The sequence below is a fragment of the Lepidochelys kempii genome, chromosome 3 (assembly GCF_965140265.1).
Source record: "Lepidochelys kempii isolate rLepKem1 chromosome 3, rLepKem1.hap2, whole genome shotgun sequence".
Lineage (NCBI taxonomy): Eukaryota > Metazoa > Chordata > Testudines > Cheloniidae > Lepidochelys > Lepidochelys kempii.
This window is the reverse complement of record NC_133258.1, coordinates 198859451-198875892: the sequence shown is the minus strand read 5'-3', so window position 1 is coordinate 198875892 and position 16442 is coordinate 198859451. Positions and strand designations below refer to the sequence as shown.

Below are 16442 nucleotides of genomic sequence, written 5' to 3'. Positions count from 1 at the left end.
CAAGTGTGAAAAATCAGGACACTTTTTTTTCCAGTTTATAGTTGCTTATACACAACAAGGCCCTTAATATCAATCGGGACATCTGGTCACCCTACCCACCTTGTCTAATATCCCAGGACCAACATAGCTACAACACCACCACATACTAAAATCATGAATCAGAGGTCCAAAAAATCATCAGATTTGGGGAGGTTATTTTCCTTCTGGTTTTGGAACCTTTAGGGATCATATTTTTAAGCTTTTCTCCACATCCATGAGGGCTAGAAATGTAATTTTTTTTAAAGTGAAGGCTGAGATTCTGGCATAATCACATGACTCCAGGAGCTGAGGCAATACCCAAAATTGTGAGATTCAAAATAAAGTCACAAGAATTGGCAACACTCAGGAGAATCTGAATTCTCTAACTGCCCTCCCGTGCTCCCATCTTCACTCAGCTACAGATACGTATCAGTGTAGACCCATAAATGGTCATGTGTCTGAGTTAAAAACAGAGTATGGGCCAAACCCTACCCCAGTTTAATGGGAGTTAGAGGCATGCATCTGAAGACAGAATTTGGCCTGTTATTTGGTAGAAGTGTGGATCTGGAAACCCTGACACAAAATCAAAGTAAAATAACTGGTAGACAGCATTCTGCTCCCCTTGAAGCAAAGATCTGCCAGAATGCTTGAGTGTGATTCTTTTTTCTTCCAGCTGGCAGAACTGAGCTCCAGAACCATTCTTCACAATCTAACCCTCGACACAGTGAAGAGTGGCATTGTTGGGTAGGTATAGAAGGCGTTGTAATCTTCTCAAAGCACCAAAAAATCATTTGGGGAGGGTGTACATACACACACACACACATTATTTTGCAACATAATTTATATACGAACTGGCTTTAACATATAGACATTTAAGAAGTGTTTGCTTCAGTATCTAATCAGGGTATCTTGAAGAAACCATTGGCAGTGAGGAACCTCAACGACACTGAGGATACAGCAGAATGCCCTGGTTGAAATAATAAAGGCAGCTGAATGCACAGCGTCCATCACATATATACTATAAAAAATTGTTCCAGTGCCCTTACTAAACTTTCTGGGGGTTGAATTTCAAACAACATAATTTCAACAATTTTTTTATTTGTGTTTTTTCCCCCAAATGGAAATTGCTTTAGACAGGAAGAATTTTCTAAATCGAGCTAGACTTGAATCAAATAAATGAAAAATTGTATTTAAAAATCAAAACACTGTGGTTCTTAGCACTCTTAAAAAAATTACACCCTTTTCTTGTACTCCCGATTGTTTTTCACTAAACCTTCCTCATTTTGTTCTAAGTTTTACAAGTGTCACTCTTCATATTTCAAACATCTGGCTTGCAAATGAAACACTTCAGAAATATTCTATATCCTCAGTTATTGTGGATTTTTTAGTAACAAACATCAACAACAGCCAACTGCCTTTCTTGCTTAAGGGCTCAGTTCTGCACCTTTCAAGTCAATGATAGTGGTTTTTCCTTGAATGGAATGGGAGCAGGATCAAGTCCTAAATACTCACACCCCATTTCAATCCATTATAAGAGACAAACAAACAGACCCTTTGAAATGAGTCTCATCACTTGTGTACCATTTGTTGTGTGAAGCAGGTGTCAATGGAACCTTTTCCTGTCTGCAACAGTTAAATGGCAGCATCCTGTAGTTCAATGCAATGACTTAACCAGTCGTAGCATTTTACAGATGTAACCTCCTGTGGATCTGTTAAAAGTGCTACTTGAACTCAGGCACCGATAGTCAAAAGAGGGTTAATTCTCTCCCCTCTCTCTCCCTCAAACCCTTTCCATTTCAGGCTTTTTCTTGTTTAACAAAGATCCCTTTCATTTCTCCATATACAGTAAGAAAGAAAATCTTCCTAAACAAGGGTCTGATCGTGCCTGCATGGAAGTGAATTTATTTGTAAATCATCTAAAAGAATTTCCTTTTATAACGGGCCCAACCACAAACTTTCTTTTTCTTGGGCCAGTAATCCTTTCCACCGCCTGCATGGTGGATTTAATTCCCACAAAATTGCCTGACAGCTTTTAACTCTTCCTAAAGAGGTGAAACCAGTGAGAGGCTGCATCAGGTTGGTCAATATGAAAAGGGGACTCCTCCTTCATTTTAAGATAATTACTTTATAAATAGGAAAATGCATCAGAAATGTATGACATTTACTCTTCAGCTGAATACCAAATAACTGCAGAGGCTGACCAGTGGTTACAGCAATGTGCGATACACTTACATGTATATTTGACCATTTAGAGCCAAATTTTCCACTCCTTACTCAGTGTTTACTCATTCCTTACTCAGGCAATATCCCCATTGACTCCAATAAGAACTTGACCCAAGTCATAACCTTGGTATTTGATCCTTATTGCAGCAGAATGGTCAGGATGTTAGTAATGAAAAGAAAAAAGGGTTACCAATTGTTAGTCAACTTCATAATCTCACCAGGCAGGACACCGGATTCAGATAGCACTTTTCCCATTACATTTTATTTATAGCTTGCAGTTTTTGTCATAACACAATTGGTGAGGGCACCATAGATAGGACATCTGCTTTGAATTAAAGAGGTGTTTACACCTGCACCAATTTCCCCAACCATATTAATGAAGGGTTTGGTCATGACTCTATATAGATAAGGTTGAATTTACATTTCCATTCCAAGCCCTACTCTCAGTACCTCTCTAACTGTTGATCAGAGTAACCAGTTCGTTTTCTAGCTTGGATGCTTGGAGAAACCATTTTTCTGAGAATTTGGAAAGTGTTGAATTAAAAGGTCCAGATACTGAAGCCTGGTCTACACTACAAAGTTTTGCTGGCATAGCTATGTCGGCTGGGAGTGTGGAAAAATCACACTCCCTGCTGACATAGCTAGGCCGGCAAACCCGCACTGTAGATGCAACCGTGCTGACAGAAGAGTCCCCTCTGGGGAGGCCGTGTAGCTCTGCGGGCAGAAGAACTCCTTCTGTTGGCTTATGCTGCGTCTCTACAGGGGCCTGTGCTGGCATAAGCTCTTCCAGCCCAGGCTCGGTTACTCTTCCTGCGTGGCTTTATTCAGCTCAACACCCGTTTGAAGACAGATTTCTAGCACTGTTCGCTGCTATTATTATTTACCGTTATTTGTATTGTAATAGTGCCTAGGGACACCAACCCTAAACTAGGACCCTGTGATGCTGGGCATTGAACAAATACCTCAGAAAGAGACGGTTCATATCCCAAGAAGCTGACAAGACAAATAAGGATTTTTTCCTAATTGTATTACTAATAATTTGTATTAATATTTACAGATGCTAAGAACTGTTCTTCAGGGAAAGAACAATGGGCTGTCTTGCTATTAACAGAAACACTGTGTCAAATCTGCATTCTCTTGTACAATTTCATGCCCAGGCAAGGCCATTGATTTATCTGGAGGCATAAAAATGTTGTAAGAGAATTCCAAATTGGATCTTCTGTCTCCAGTCCAACCAAAGCGAAATGAAGATCTGGGTGATATATAATAAATAAATATGAAGACAATGGATATGCCAGTTTAAATAGTTTGTCCCTTAACCTTCACAAATAATTCTCTGCCTATTCCTATTGGATGTTTCACTATTGCACACCAAGCTACTGTGTAACCAATGTACCCTCATTGAACATAATTCTACACTATATAAGAAAGAATTTCTTTATATCGTAGATTTTCATCTGCATCTTAATAGACGTGTGTTTTATAACCCTTTCACTAAACCTAAGTGGTGTTCAAACACTTCTAGATGAAATATAGGAATTGCCAGATGGCATCTGACTCAAAGTCTACCTAGTCCAGTATCCAGTCTCTGACAATGGCCAGTACCAGATACTTCAGAGAAAAGCATAAGATCCCTGCAGTAGGCAGATCTGAGATAATCTGCCGCCTCGCCCTACACACACACATTTGGTTATCTTTAATTAAACCTGTCCACAATTGTCCATAATCCACAGAGCTATATAGGAGCTATGTATTATAAGAAGACAGTGTGACCTAGTGGAAAGAGCACTGGACTGGGACTCAGGAGACCACAGTCTTTCCCACTAGTCCTGGGCAAATCACTTCACTGATCTGTGCCTCAGTTTTCCCATCTGTAAAATAGGGATAATGATACTGACTTCCTTTGTAAAGTACTTTGACATATACTGATTAACAGTGCTCTATAAGAGCTAGGTATCACTAAAATTGCAAACGCACTATATTCCTCCACATGGTGGAGTTTATAATATGAAATACCTCTTTTCAAAAATTAATAGAAGACACAAAAATTACCAGAAACCTTTTGTGACATAGTAACCTATTTACAAAAAATACTTTAAAGGCTTCAGTCTAACTTGAGCTGCATATATCCCAGACTTGGTCTACACTGAAAGTCAGGTTAACATAGCTACATTGCTCAGGTTGTGTAGATGCAGCTATGTCACTGGAAGGATGCTTCCGTCAAGATAGCTAACTTTGGCCTGGTCTACACTACAGAGTTAGGTTGACATAGGCAGTTTACACACCTAACTCTAAGCATCTACACTAAAATGGATGTAGTAACTCGTCGGTGTAACTCACCCACTACGCCGACTTAATAACTCCACCTCTGCAGGATGCATAGCGCTTAGGTCAATGCACTTAAGTAGACGCAGTGTCACTGTAGACACTGCATTACTTACATCGACTTTAGAGGCCGCCAGGAGATCTCCCACAATGCCCCACCATGACTGCTCCGGTCACCATTTTGAATTCTGCTGCCCGGCAGCTAGGTACACAGGTATGCGCCCCTCCCCTCTAAATCCCTGCAAATTTTTGAAATCCCATCCCCGTTTGCTTGGCATGGAGAGCTCACCTGTCAACTGCCCAGCTGACTATATGCCAGCTACACGCTGAAGACACACTCCTGCCTGGAGTTCACAGGCGGTGGTGGATCTCCTGGGTCTGTGGGGAGAAAAGGCTCTGCAGACACAACTCCGCTCCAACCACAGAAACTATCTCTGATCTCTATGAGCAGATCGCTTTGGGCACGGGGGACAAGAAGGGCTACACAGCAGTGCCGTGTGAAAGTCAAGGAGCTGCAGCAGGCATCCAGAAGGTAAGGGAAGCCAACAGTTGCTCTGGTGTGGAGTGCAGACATGCTGCTTTTACAAAGAGCCGCATGCCATCCTCAGCGGACACCCCTCCACCCCCCCAAAAGCCCCAGGGATATTTTGGAGGCGTCAAAGTCACAGGCCTCTGGTGTGAACAGAGAGGAGGAGGTGCTGGACGAGGAAAAGGAGGAGCAGTATGGGGGACAGGCGACCAGAGTATCCAGTGGTACAGTGAGCCAGGACCTGTTTTCCAGAGCAGTCAAGCCAGTCCAGCACGGGGTAAGCCTGATGCAGAAGGAACCTCTGGGAAGTAAGCAGTTTGCTTTGATTTTGTGGGAACACATCTGTTCATTTACTCTTTTTTAATCATGCTAGTAGGGGTAATGAAATAGCCAATAGAGGTGGAGTTACTACCTGCTTCTCATTCCCCCGTACAGTTAGGTACATACTGTATGTACATGAAGGTGTTGTATGTACATGAGGGAGGCCAGCACATCCCTCAGCCCATGCTGCTTCCCACAGCCCCCATTGGCCTGGAACTGCGAACTGCAGCCAGTGGGAGCCACGATCGGCCGAACCTGTGGACGCAGCAGGTAAACAACCCGGCCTGGCCCGCCAGGGGGCTTACCCTGGCGGGCCGCATGCCAACAGTTGCCGATCCCTCCCCTAAACTGTAGCGCTATAACTGCCCAGGGAAGACCCAGCTAGCACATACCAAAGCCTGCCTAGTTCACGTTAACATAGTCCTGTTCCACAGTCCTGTTCCTGCTAGCAAGATCTGCATGGAGCAGATACAGTGCATTACTTAATGGGTGCTGCAGTTCACACATACACACACCCAGTAATCTGTATTGCAAGGCTGCATACACAATCCCACATTACCTCCCCGATGCCCCTGCTGTCCCATGGCAAATTCTACAATGCAGTTCCACATTGTCAATACAAAATCGGTAGTATATTGAAACTGAAAATGTGGGAGTGTATAAGCAGAGTTTAGTATAAAAAAATAAATAACACAGGGGATACTGTACTGGATTGTGCTCTTGATTTCCAGACTATAGACTGTATACACAAAAATTCCAGTGAATTTTCAGTCTGTCTCATCAGATACTGCACAGAATCCAGGGACCTTGCCACCATATTTAGGCCCAACTTGTGGCTGCATATATAGGGCCCTAGATATAAGAAAAGCAGGAAAATGGATGCCACAAGTTGACAAATTATTTGAAAAAGAGTCTGATTGTTATTCAAGAAAACCATGCATCATAACAAGAGCTTTGTTGCCTTCGGGGGAAGATTATTTTGTAAAGAAGAACTTTGGTTGTGCATTTACAGCTTGCAGCTGAGAGGTTCCAGTTAGCAGTTAATCAGCCATTCTGTCTCCTGTCGGTGGTTTGGGGGCAGAAGAGGTGGGAAAACAAACAGGCACTAAATTCCAAAGGCAGGTATTCTGTGATAAGAGGTGATGATGAGATGATGAGCTGAAAAGCAAAAGGGGCTGTGGGGAAATAGTAGAACAGGCAGGGAAAACTTTAGCCATCTATCTCAACCCAGTCTTGCTCAATCCTTACCAGAGCAGAGGTCACCACCATCCATAGCCCAGGAGAATCCAGATGTATGCTTTTCATTCACCAATAATCTACAAAGAGATTTAGGGTGAAATCCTGTCCCCACTGAAGTCAATGGGAGCTTTGTCAAAAATGTCAGTGGAGCCAGGATTTCACCGCAGAGAGTTTTAAAGCAGCCTTGAGCTCAAAGACAAACAACAGTGTCTTGGGAGCAGGAGAGGAATACAGGTGAGTTGAGAGAGTGGGGCCTAGAGAACCTATGTTCATTTGAGGATCTACTAGCCTGGAGGGAAATTCAGACTGGAACAGCCAGCCATGAGAAACTGCATCAAGCAATGGAAGCCTAGAAACCAGAGTAGAGGTTTAAACTGGAAGATAAGGCACCAACATCAACTAAACACTGGTCCAGCCAGGGGAAAGCAAGAATACCTGGGGAGCTGATTTGGTAAAGTGGTGGTGTTCACAGTAAAGAAAAAGAAAGAAAGAAAGAAAGAAAGAAAGAAAGAAAGAAAGAAAGAAAGAAAGAAAGAAAGAAAGAAAGAAAGAAAGAAAGAAAGAAAGAAAGAAAGAAAGAAAGTCGCACACACAATTACATTACATTTCATTTAATATTAACTTTTCACCACCTTCCACAGTTCCTATCAGCCCTCTTGTCAGGCAATCACACTGGCTGGCTGTTCTGAGAATAAGGCTTAAATTATTCTAGGTTCTAGTACCGTAGACTCTGCATACACTTATCAACAGAGCTTCAAGACCATCACAACATGCAGTTAAGCAGCCTATATGCCAATCCAAAACAAGGCTCTTTTATATTAACAGATACCAGTGGACTTACCATAAATTTTTCACTTAGAAAATACTTGTTACACATTGGACTACCAAAGTGATTCTCATGAATGCTGTATAAAAGAACTGTAGCTGCAACATATTTATAAAGAGAAAAGATTAAGATACATTTTTGAAACTTCTATATGTCTTAGATTGTGAGCTCTTTTTGATCTGTGTGTACATAGCACCTAACACAATTGGGTCCTGGCCCATGGTAGGCACTACTGGAATACAAATAATAAATAAATAAATAAGTTGCCACTTAATGCATGCAGGATGCATAAAAACATTTAACACAGATAACTCAGATTAAAATTCAGTTAGAAAAATTAACTGCATCTTATGAATGTTATTGCAACAGTATTATTATACATTGGCGGGCATGGATCAGCGTTCACATTGCACTCCCCATCAGAACCTGGCCTGGGCCGGGGAAGTTAATGATCCAACTAGCAAACCAAATTTGGTGATGAATCCTGGTCACGTGCCACCTGAGGCATATTGCACATATGCTAAGAAGAAGATTAGACATTTATTTTAAAAGAAGCATAAAAGAGAAGACCGCAGTGTACCTTGATTACAACAGGCTGGCGTGTGTGTGTCACACTTGCTACTGTAAAATAACTGGTAATTGTTTTACTATATTGTCAAAATGACATTGTTGAATGAGCAACCAAAGATTATATGATAGCAGTGTCCCAGGATGGTATCCCATTGCTCACTAAAAATGGTCCCCTTATATCCAAGAGGTGTGATGGCAAAAAGAAACATGGTGCTTGCCCATGTAAAGCGGTTTCATTTTCACCTGTGCTCTCTATGTCCCCATGAGAAACTCTGTTATTTTTGTACTGACATACACAACACACTGTAGAATCAGAATCACTTATCAGGCCTTCAGCAGCACTCCCTTTGCCAAATTCCACTTTTCAGAGTGGTTGAAATTTTCTTGTGGAAGAACATAAACAACTAGAGTAGTGTCAACAATAGTCCTGCTGTATATTATCCCATCCATGATTTATTGTTTTAACAAACCTGCCCTTTGGTAGCAATTTGCAATTGTTGGTGCTGCTATGCTGTCCCAACTTAAAGCTTCCCTGGGCTAGGACCGCAAATGGAACAATGCCAATTTACACCAGATGAGACTCTGGCCCAGAAAGAACCAAATTCTGATCACAGTTACGCTGTAAATCCAGAGTATCTCCATGCAAGGACTCTAGCAGCTTAGGGTCTTTACTTGTGTAAAAAGAAAAGGAGTACTTGTGGCACCTTAGAGACTAACCAATTTATTTGAGCATAAGCTTTCGTGAGCTACAGACTAACACGGCTGCTACTCTGAAACCTAAAGAAGAAGGGAACAAAGTCATTTTGGTGGCCATTATAGCGTCCATGCCCTGAAGTGAAGAGGCTTCGCATGCCTCTTCTCGTGGTGACAGGAGACAGCTTGGAGAAGAGAACTAGGTCAAGAGAAGAAATGTATCTGAAAGGAGTTTCTTGGATTGCAAATTCTTAGGGGGAGGATCTATGTCTTCATATGTGTCTATGTAGTACCTAGCATAATGGCAGACTAATACTGATGCTCTGTAATAGAAATGTTAATGAATTTTGATACTAAAAGGATTTTGTGTTTCCCAGAAGGTTCCCTGCCAGGCAAAGAATAGGCATGTACTAGGTGTTTGCCGTGGAGGTCCCTCCCACAGGAAAATTGGGGATAACAGATGCAGTTTCCTATTTTGTGAAAATGACAGTGTGATTTCATATGCACTGATTTCCATCTCAAATTTGCTCAGTTTGAAAATGAAAAGATGTTTTCTTTTTCAAACTGCCAGCCTGGCAAACTGCTCTTGAGACTGAGCATCAAGTTGGGCTCCTGCATGTCATATATTGTCACCAGCAGTAGAGGGTCTAAAGGCCAAATCAGCCATCCTCAAATGCAACCTCCCAGTCTCCAGATCATGCCTTCAGCAACCTCATTCAGTGAGGTTAACTGAGGGCATAATCTGAAGACAGTGGGGTTGTTCTGTGTGCTTGTCTCTTTTCAGTTTTCCCTATGATTGACTTTCCCCATTCCCCTTCTTTCACCCTCTTCTTCCATCCTTTCCCACACACCCCTTTCTAGGCCTCTGTTCTCCCCTTTTCCTAGCCTAAATACATTTCCCAACTCACTAGAGAGTTCCAGGAGAGCAGAGGGGAAAGGAGCCATTTGACTGCTCTAGGAGCTGTCTGTGCTTGTTTTCATCCCTGGAGGGGAGGCTGAAGCCTTCAAGGTGAGCGGAGCAGCGGTCTTCAGTCCCCTCTTCCCTCAGAGCCTGGGCAGGGAGAGGAAAGAGGGAGGACTCCTTACTTTCAGGGAGATAGCAAAGGGACACATCACCAACTAGAACAGACTGATAGGAGTCTCTTGACTTGGGAAACCCAAGTTGCTTCTACTTTACCTACTGGACAGAAGTGGGAGGCAGTGTGTCCGGGGGACAGAGCACTGGACTGGGACTCAGGTGACTGCCACTGGTTTGCTGAGTGATTTTGGGTAAGTCCCTTCACCTCTCCGTGCCTTAGCTTTTACAGATAACGCTAACAATGCTGACTTTCTTTGTAAAGCGCTTTGAGGACTACTGATGAAAAGCACTACATAAAAGCTAGGTATTGTTATTATTAATGCTGGGAGCCCCCGAAACTCCCCAGGCTAGACAGCAGCGCCTCCTGCAGTCCTCAACTGGAAATCCCCTTTCCTGGTGAGTCCTCGCTTCACTACCCAGTGAGGAAATGACAGGTGGTGGAGCAAGTCTGCCTCATACCAGAGGAAGAGCTCTCCCTTTGCTTTTAACAAAGGTCCTTTACTTTAACCCCACGCTATGACCCTCAGTCCACTGAATGTACCAGTGAAGTCACGTTTGCTACTTAAAAATGTTTACGATTCATATACATGAACCACGCAACAGACACAGAGCAGAATTGCTCTTTTTATACTGCATTTTGCCGTGTAATCATTTTTCCATATCTCTGCAGTCATCCACGCAGAGTTGTTGGCACCATGGGGGTACAAGTGATGTTTCTAGATTTTTAAAACAATGTGGATCCTTGCTTTTTCCAGTCACAAGAGAATCCAGTTCCTTGCTGCCATCCACTTAACTGTTAACAGTATTGTTGCTTGGACCTTTGCACAACAGCTTGATGCGTAGAAGTTAATGTCCCATCAGGAAATCACACACTAGTATGGACCCAGCTCATCTGGATTAAAGATGCCTTTCTGTTTGTTCATACTCTTTCATAAGATCAGGGAGGATTTACATTACCCAGAGCACAGCAGCAAACCCACGTTTGTTTTTGTCATTATGCTGTCCTCGGACTGTTTTGTGTTATGATCCTTCCATCTCTCTAGTCACTGATTTGTAACATTCATATCTAAAAACACACCCCTCACATACCAAGTTTCCAGCTTCCCCCAACAACAGGGATCCACTGACAGGAACTTGAGGGTGGCAGGTCTTGGTAAACCAGTGGAGCAAGTTTCTTTGACATTTTGCACCTTTCCAGCATGGCAACTTTCGTGGTCCAGGTTGTAATTATTCTGCCACTTTTCAAGAATCTTCTCTTTGTTTTGTTTAAATTATTGAACCCTGGCTTTAGTTTATACCAGTAGCTTCAACAGTTACCATCTATGTTTTTTATTATATAACTTTAAATCAACTCCACTTCTCAGCTTAGCATTTTGCAAATCAGAAGGCCACTGAACTGATCTTTCCCTTGTTACCACCACACTTTTACATTTCACTGACGCTCTCCAACCCACGCATGCACTTGCCCAGAGACAGAATACAGGTGGAGGCGGCAAATGAGCCTATTAGGTTTGTAGTTAGCCTAATTGTGCAGGAGCGAGGGCACTTACGTAGAGTGGGAACACATGTAGTCTGAGCAAAAACTGGGAAGGGGTGATTAGTATTCATGTGGGCACTTCAAAAAGCACAAAGAACAGGAGGACTTGTGGCACCTTAGAGACTAACCAATTTATTTGAGAATAAGCTTTCGTGAGCTACAGCTCACTTCATCGGATGAATGAATGCAGCCAATGAAGTGAGCTGTAGCTCACGAAAGCTTAGGCTCAAATAAATGGGTTAGTCTCTAAGGTGCCGCAAGTCCTCCTTTTCTTTTTGCGAATACAGACTAACACGGCTGCTACTCTGAAACCTGTCAAAAAGCACAGTCCACTCTGCTTATCTGGGGCTTACAGCATCTGACACCAAGGCAAATATTTTGAAAAAATGTTAGAATCAAATGGTTTCTTGGACAAGTCCTTTTCAGAAAGGGGCCTGATTCTGTTTGCTTACACTGATTTTATACCTTATAACATCACTGACTTCCAGAATCATACCAGTGTTACTGAGACAAGAATTTGGCTAAAAATGTTTAATTTAAAACATGACGGGTTATACCTCCTGGGTTCTTTTTTTAAATGTCCAAGATATGTGTTTATGTATGCAAATGTGTCATGAATACATATGAACACAAGAAAGCATGTTAAAGTGATGTTATATGTAATTTCTCACGTGGTCTCCAAATCAAGGCAAATCAGAGAGAGACTATATTCATTCTGATCAGGGCACAGATGTGCAGATCACATGTGCTCAGTACTGAGACACAATGAGACATACTAATGGATAAAAATCCTTAAATCTGAATTTCCTAAGGTTTGTGGCTTTTAGTCACATCCTCATTGTTACCTTAATACAGTTATTTCAGGTCTAGTGTTATTTTATAAGGATTCTAATGAGAAAAAAATTCTCAGTGGAAGGGTATGAGACACTCTTCTGATTCATTCTTTAATCTGTTCATTTACACAGATGTATAAAAGCCACCACATGTCCCAGCAGTTCCTCTCATTCCAGTTTTTCATAGGTACACGTCCTTTGGACTGGCTGAGAAGGACTTGGTGCATGACTAATAGGGAGAGTGGATTCAGAGTAGTGTAAAGCAGTCTAATGGTCTAAAAAAACCAGTCCATTCACTTCAATGGAGTCACCCAATTTACACTTGTGTAAACAAGAGGAGATCAGGTCCCTACCATGAGTCTGCAGATTATTTGCAAGGGACCAAATGTTGCTTGCTTTTCTTACCTGAACCATTACGCTGAGATTAATGGGACAAATCACATAAGGCAAAAAGGATTCAGCCCTTAGCCCATAAAGAGCCTTCTGATAAAATCAATCAGACTGTAAACCAGTTTTGGGGCAGGGAACTTCTCCTTGCTTGGTAAAGCACCATTTTTCATACCAATAATGCAGTGTCCATTGGTAAAGAAATTCAGTCTCTTGGCCATTGTAAGCATTATTTTTTATTTTGTCACCAATGCTTAGAAATATCAGTCACTGATATGGCCCACACCTGAACAATATTCTTACACAGGCTTTTTGAACTGCAGGGGAACAATGTCAGAGTCCAACACTTCCATTTTGTTTGTTAACTTTATAACTTCAAAACAAACAACTCACATACTGGGCCAGATCTTCACCTTGTATAAATCAGCCTGGCTCCATAGGAGTCAAAGCAGCTGCCTTGATTTACACCAACTGAGGACACAGCCCTTAATATTTTGAAAAATGAAAATTAATTTTAACACATTTCCCACCCAGGGGAGTATTTTTCCAGGCTAATTATAAATTCCCGAGAGCAAAGCAGGGAGCCAGGAATAGAATAGAATCATAGAATATCAGGGTTGGAAGGGACCTCAGGAGGTCATCTAGTCCAACCCCCTGCTCAAAGCAGGACCAATCCCCAACTAAATCATCCCAGCCAGGGCTTTGTCAAGCCTGACCTTAAAAACAATATAAAGGGTTTACATTCTCTGTTGCCCTCCACTTTGCATAGTTATTTGCACCAGTCCAAAGTGGGTATACAATGCCTCCATTCTGTTTTGGTGGCATCTTATGCCCACTTTGCTCTGGTATAAATGCCTACACAAGGTGCAGGGAAGAGAGAGAACTGTGCCCACTGGCTCTTTTCCTAGAGCAGAGAAGTAAGAGTGCTGTCTGCAGATGAGGAGAGGCAGGCAAGGCTGCACAGGGAATCAATGTGAAGCAGCCAGCAGGGCCACAGGCAATGGGGAAACGAGATCGGGCTGCAAGAGGAGGCTTAAAAGGGGGAAGGTGGGAGGGGGAAAGGGGACAGCCGGAGGGAGAGAGAGCGCTGTATAAAAGCATCACACACAGCGCTCACTCCTCTCCAAAGTGAAAGAGGGGGAGAGAAAGCTGGACTGGAAGAAGAGGAGGGCCAGCCGCTTGCGAACACACCTACACACACGGTGGCAGGAGAGAGTAAGAGGAGCTGGCCTAGGGTCATTGCAGGAGAGAGACAGAGAGAGATGGAGCCAGGTATCCAGAGCGCAAGCAGAGCAGATCGCTAAAGCTCGGCAGCCCAGTCCCCCTGCTGCTGCTGCGGCACCGGGAGTTTAGCTCCGAGGAGGAGGAGACAGGCACCAATCTACCCCGGATTAACCCCGCGGGGGAGAAGTCGGCAACGGGATGAAAGGGCAGCAGGAGCCCGCAGCAGCATGAGGGCAAAGGGAAGTTGCCGCCGCCCTGCCGAGGAGATGAGTGTCCCCGAGGCTGGAGCCCGCAGCACCGGCAGGAAGAGGCGGAGGAGAAGCGGGGCTCCGGCACCCCCAGCTCAGAGCTAAACTCAGCCCCCGGGGCCACCGCTGGGCGCGGAGGGAAGTCACCCCTCTCCGGGGCAGGAAGGGAGCCATTCGCCCTAGGAGTAGGCGCTGACAGCCAGCCAGAGAGCCCGGGGCTAGCCCAGCCAGAGGCCGGGAGGATAAAGCTGTGCCTACGGGCAGCGTGCAAGGGGGTCGGTCGGGCACTGCCTGGGAAGGCGGCGCAGCCCGTGCAGGGAGAGGGGAAGGGCGAGGGGCGCCAAGCCCGTGCAGGGAGAGGGGAAGGGCGAGGGGCGCCAAGCCCGTGCAGGGAGAGGGGGGCGAGGGCAGCCAAGCCCGTGCAGGGAGAGGGGAAGAGCGAGAGGGCGCCAAGCCCGTGCAGGGAGAGGGGAAGGGCGAGGGGCGCCAAGCCCGTGCAGTGGGGGAAGGGGCTAGGGCAGTAGAGTGGGACTAGGGGCGCCTAACCCGGGCAGTGAGGGGGGAGCTAGGGGCGCCTAACCCGGGCAGGGAGAGGGGGGCAGGCGGACTAGGGCAGCCCGTGCAGTGAGGTGGGACTAGGGGCGCCTAGCCCGTGCAGTGCAGCGTGAGGGGCACAGGGGGGGCGCCCAGCCCGTGCAGGGAAGTGGAGCTAGGGAGAACCAAGCCCCGCATCGTGGTGGGGGAGGCCGGCGCAGCAGGCGGAAGCCGGCGCCCTCCCCTCCGCGGAGCCCGCAGCAATAGCCCGCGGCGTCCCGGCGCTGGCCCCAGCGGCCCCCGCCATGTGAGGGAGCCCGGCGGCCGCTCCCCGTTCGCCTCCCCCTGGATGCGGAGCGCGGCCCGGGCCCCCGCCGGCTGCGGGCTGCCCCGCGCGCCTGGCTCCCCAGCCCCCCGCCCCGGAGACCCCCTGGCGAGCCCATGCGGACTCCGGAGCGCGGGGCTGCCAGCCGAGCCCCCGCCGCCGGCCGCAGCAGGCCCGGGCCCCGCCACCCCGGCTCGGCCGGACAGCGGGGCCACCGCACCGGCCGGGGCTGCTGCGGCTCCGGCTCCGGCTCCTCCTCCCTCCCGGCTGCTGCCGCCGCTCCTGCGGGGCCCTAAAGCCGCCCGCTTCAAGAGGATGGTGCGGCTGGCGGCGGAGCTGCTGCTGTTACTGGGGCTGCTGCTGCTCACCTTGCACATCACCGTGCTGCGGGCCCAGCCCGACCCCGCGCCGGCCAACAGCACCCAGGGCCAGCCGCAGGTGAGTCCCGCCCGCGGGGCGTTTCCTTCACTGCTTCCAGCCCTGGCGTGTGGCGCCGGCCCCGGGCTGCTTGGTGTGTTTGGGGGGCGGGGCACCTCGACAAAAATGCAGGCGTGGGTGGGCCTCCCCATTGCCTGAGACCCTCCTGGATCCGGATTCCCCGCAAAGAGGCAGCCCCCGACCAGTGCCCGTGGGTGGCACGAACCTGAGGCTGGCTGCTGCACGATGCCCCCAGGTCCATGGTACAGGGGCAGGGGATGGGACCCGGCATGACCCACGCCCCCTTAAAAGAAAGACGCGTGGGCTGGAGACAGCCCCGCTATTGTTGTTCAGGTGCAGTGATGCCCCTAGGAATGGGGCGGTAGAGGGAAGCTTGAATTCCCTCCGTCCATGTTACCCCCACGCCCAGTCAGTGCTGCTGCCCTCAGGTGCTTGTCCCCTCTCCATCCTTAAAACGTAGACGCATTGGTTGAATTCGTGCAAAGTGGCAACCAGAGCCTCGTGTTTGTGCTGAAAAGGTGCGAATTCAAGCAAGCTCGGGGGCCTGCACTGAACGAAATGATTTGTAGGGGGTGGCATGAAGCCGCCAGGGCCCACCTGGGCTGAAATCTCTGCAACCCCGTGCACCCGTTTTCCCCACCCCATGGGTTCCCCTCCTTCCCACCCGTCACTCTCCTGCTTGTCACAGCCATTCTCTCCCCGACTTGCCGAGCGCTGTTCCCGGACACGCTTTTATCAAACTAGCTTTTGAAACTGCTAGCTGCATTTATATTGTCTTGGGATGGGGGGCGGGAGTGGGGTGGGGACACGTGGCTAGAAGTAGCTCCCACTTTGATTTCTCATATGATTTGGTAAAGTTGCAAGTATTTCAAAAACGTCTGGAGAGAGCTGCTGTATTTTTGCTGACTTATTAATGAAATTTTCATATAAATGATGAAAGCAGACTTCTCCATGTGCCGAAGCTCAAACGTGAGGTGTGGAGAAGACCCCAGTGAAAACCACCAAAAATAATTGAATTTCACCCTTCAGTGTAAATAACTCTCTCTCTCTAACCCAAGCTTCATGATTCTTTGCTGCTGACGGAAATAATTTTC

At 46.3% G+C, this 16442-nt stretch overlaps 1 protein-coding gene across 1 annotated transcript in view; it reads left to right on the top strand.

Moving 5' to 3' along the window:
* Positions 1–14444: 14444 nt before the first annotated feature.
* The window catches only part of ISM1 (isthmin 1), a 69069-nt gene continuing 67071 nt past the window's right edge, over positions 14445–16442 (top strand). The window contains exon 1 of the mRNA XM_073339592.1: positions 14445–15348. Within this exon, the coding sequence (XP_073195693.1) occupies positions 14935–15348 (414 nt within the window). The 5' untranslated portion in view covers positions 14445–14934. The remainder of the gene's footprint in view (positions 15349–16442) is intronic.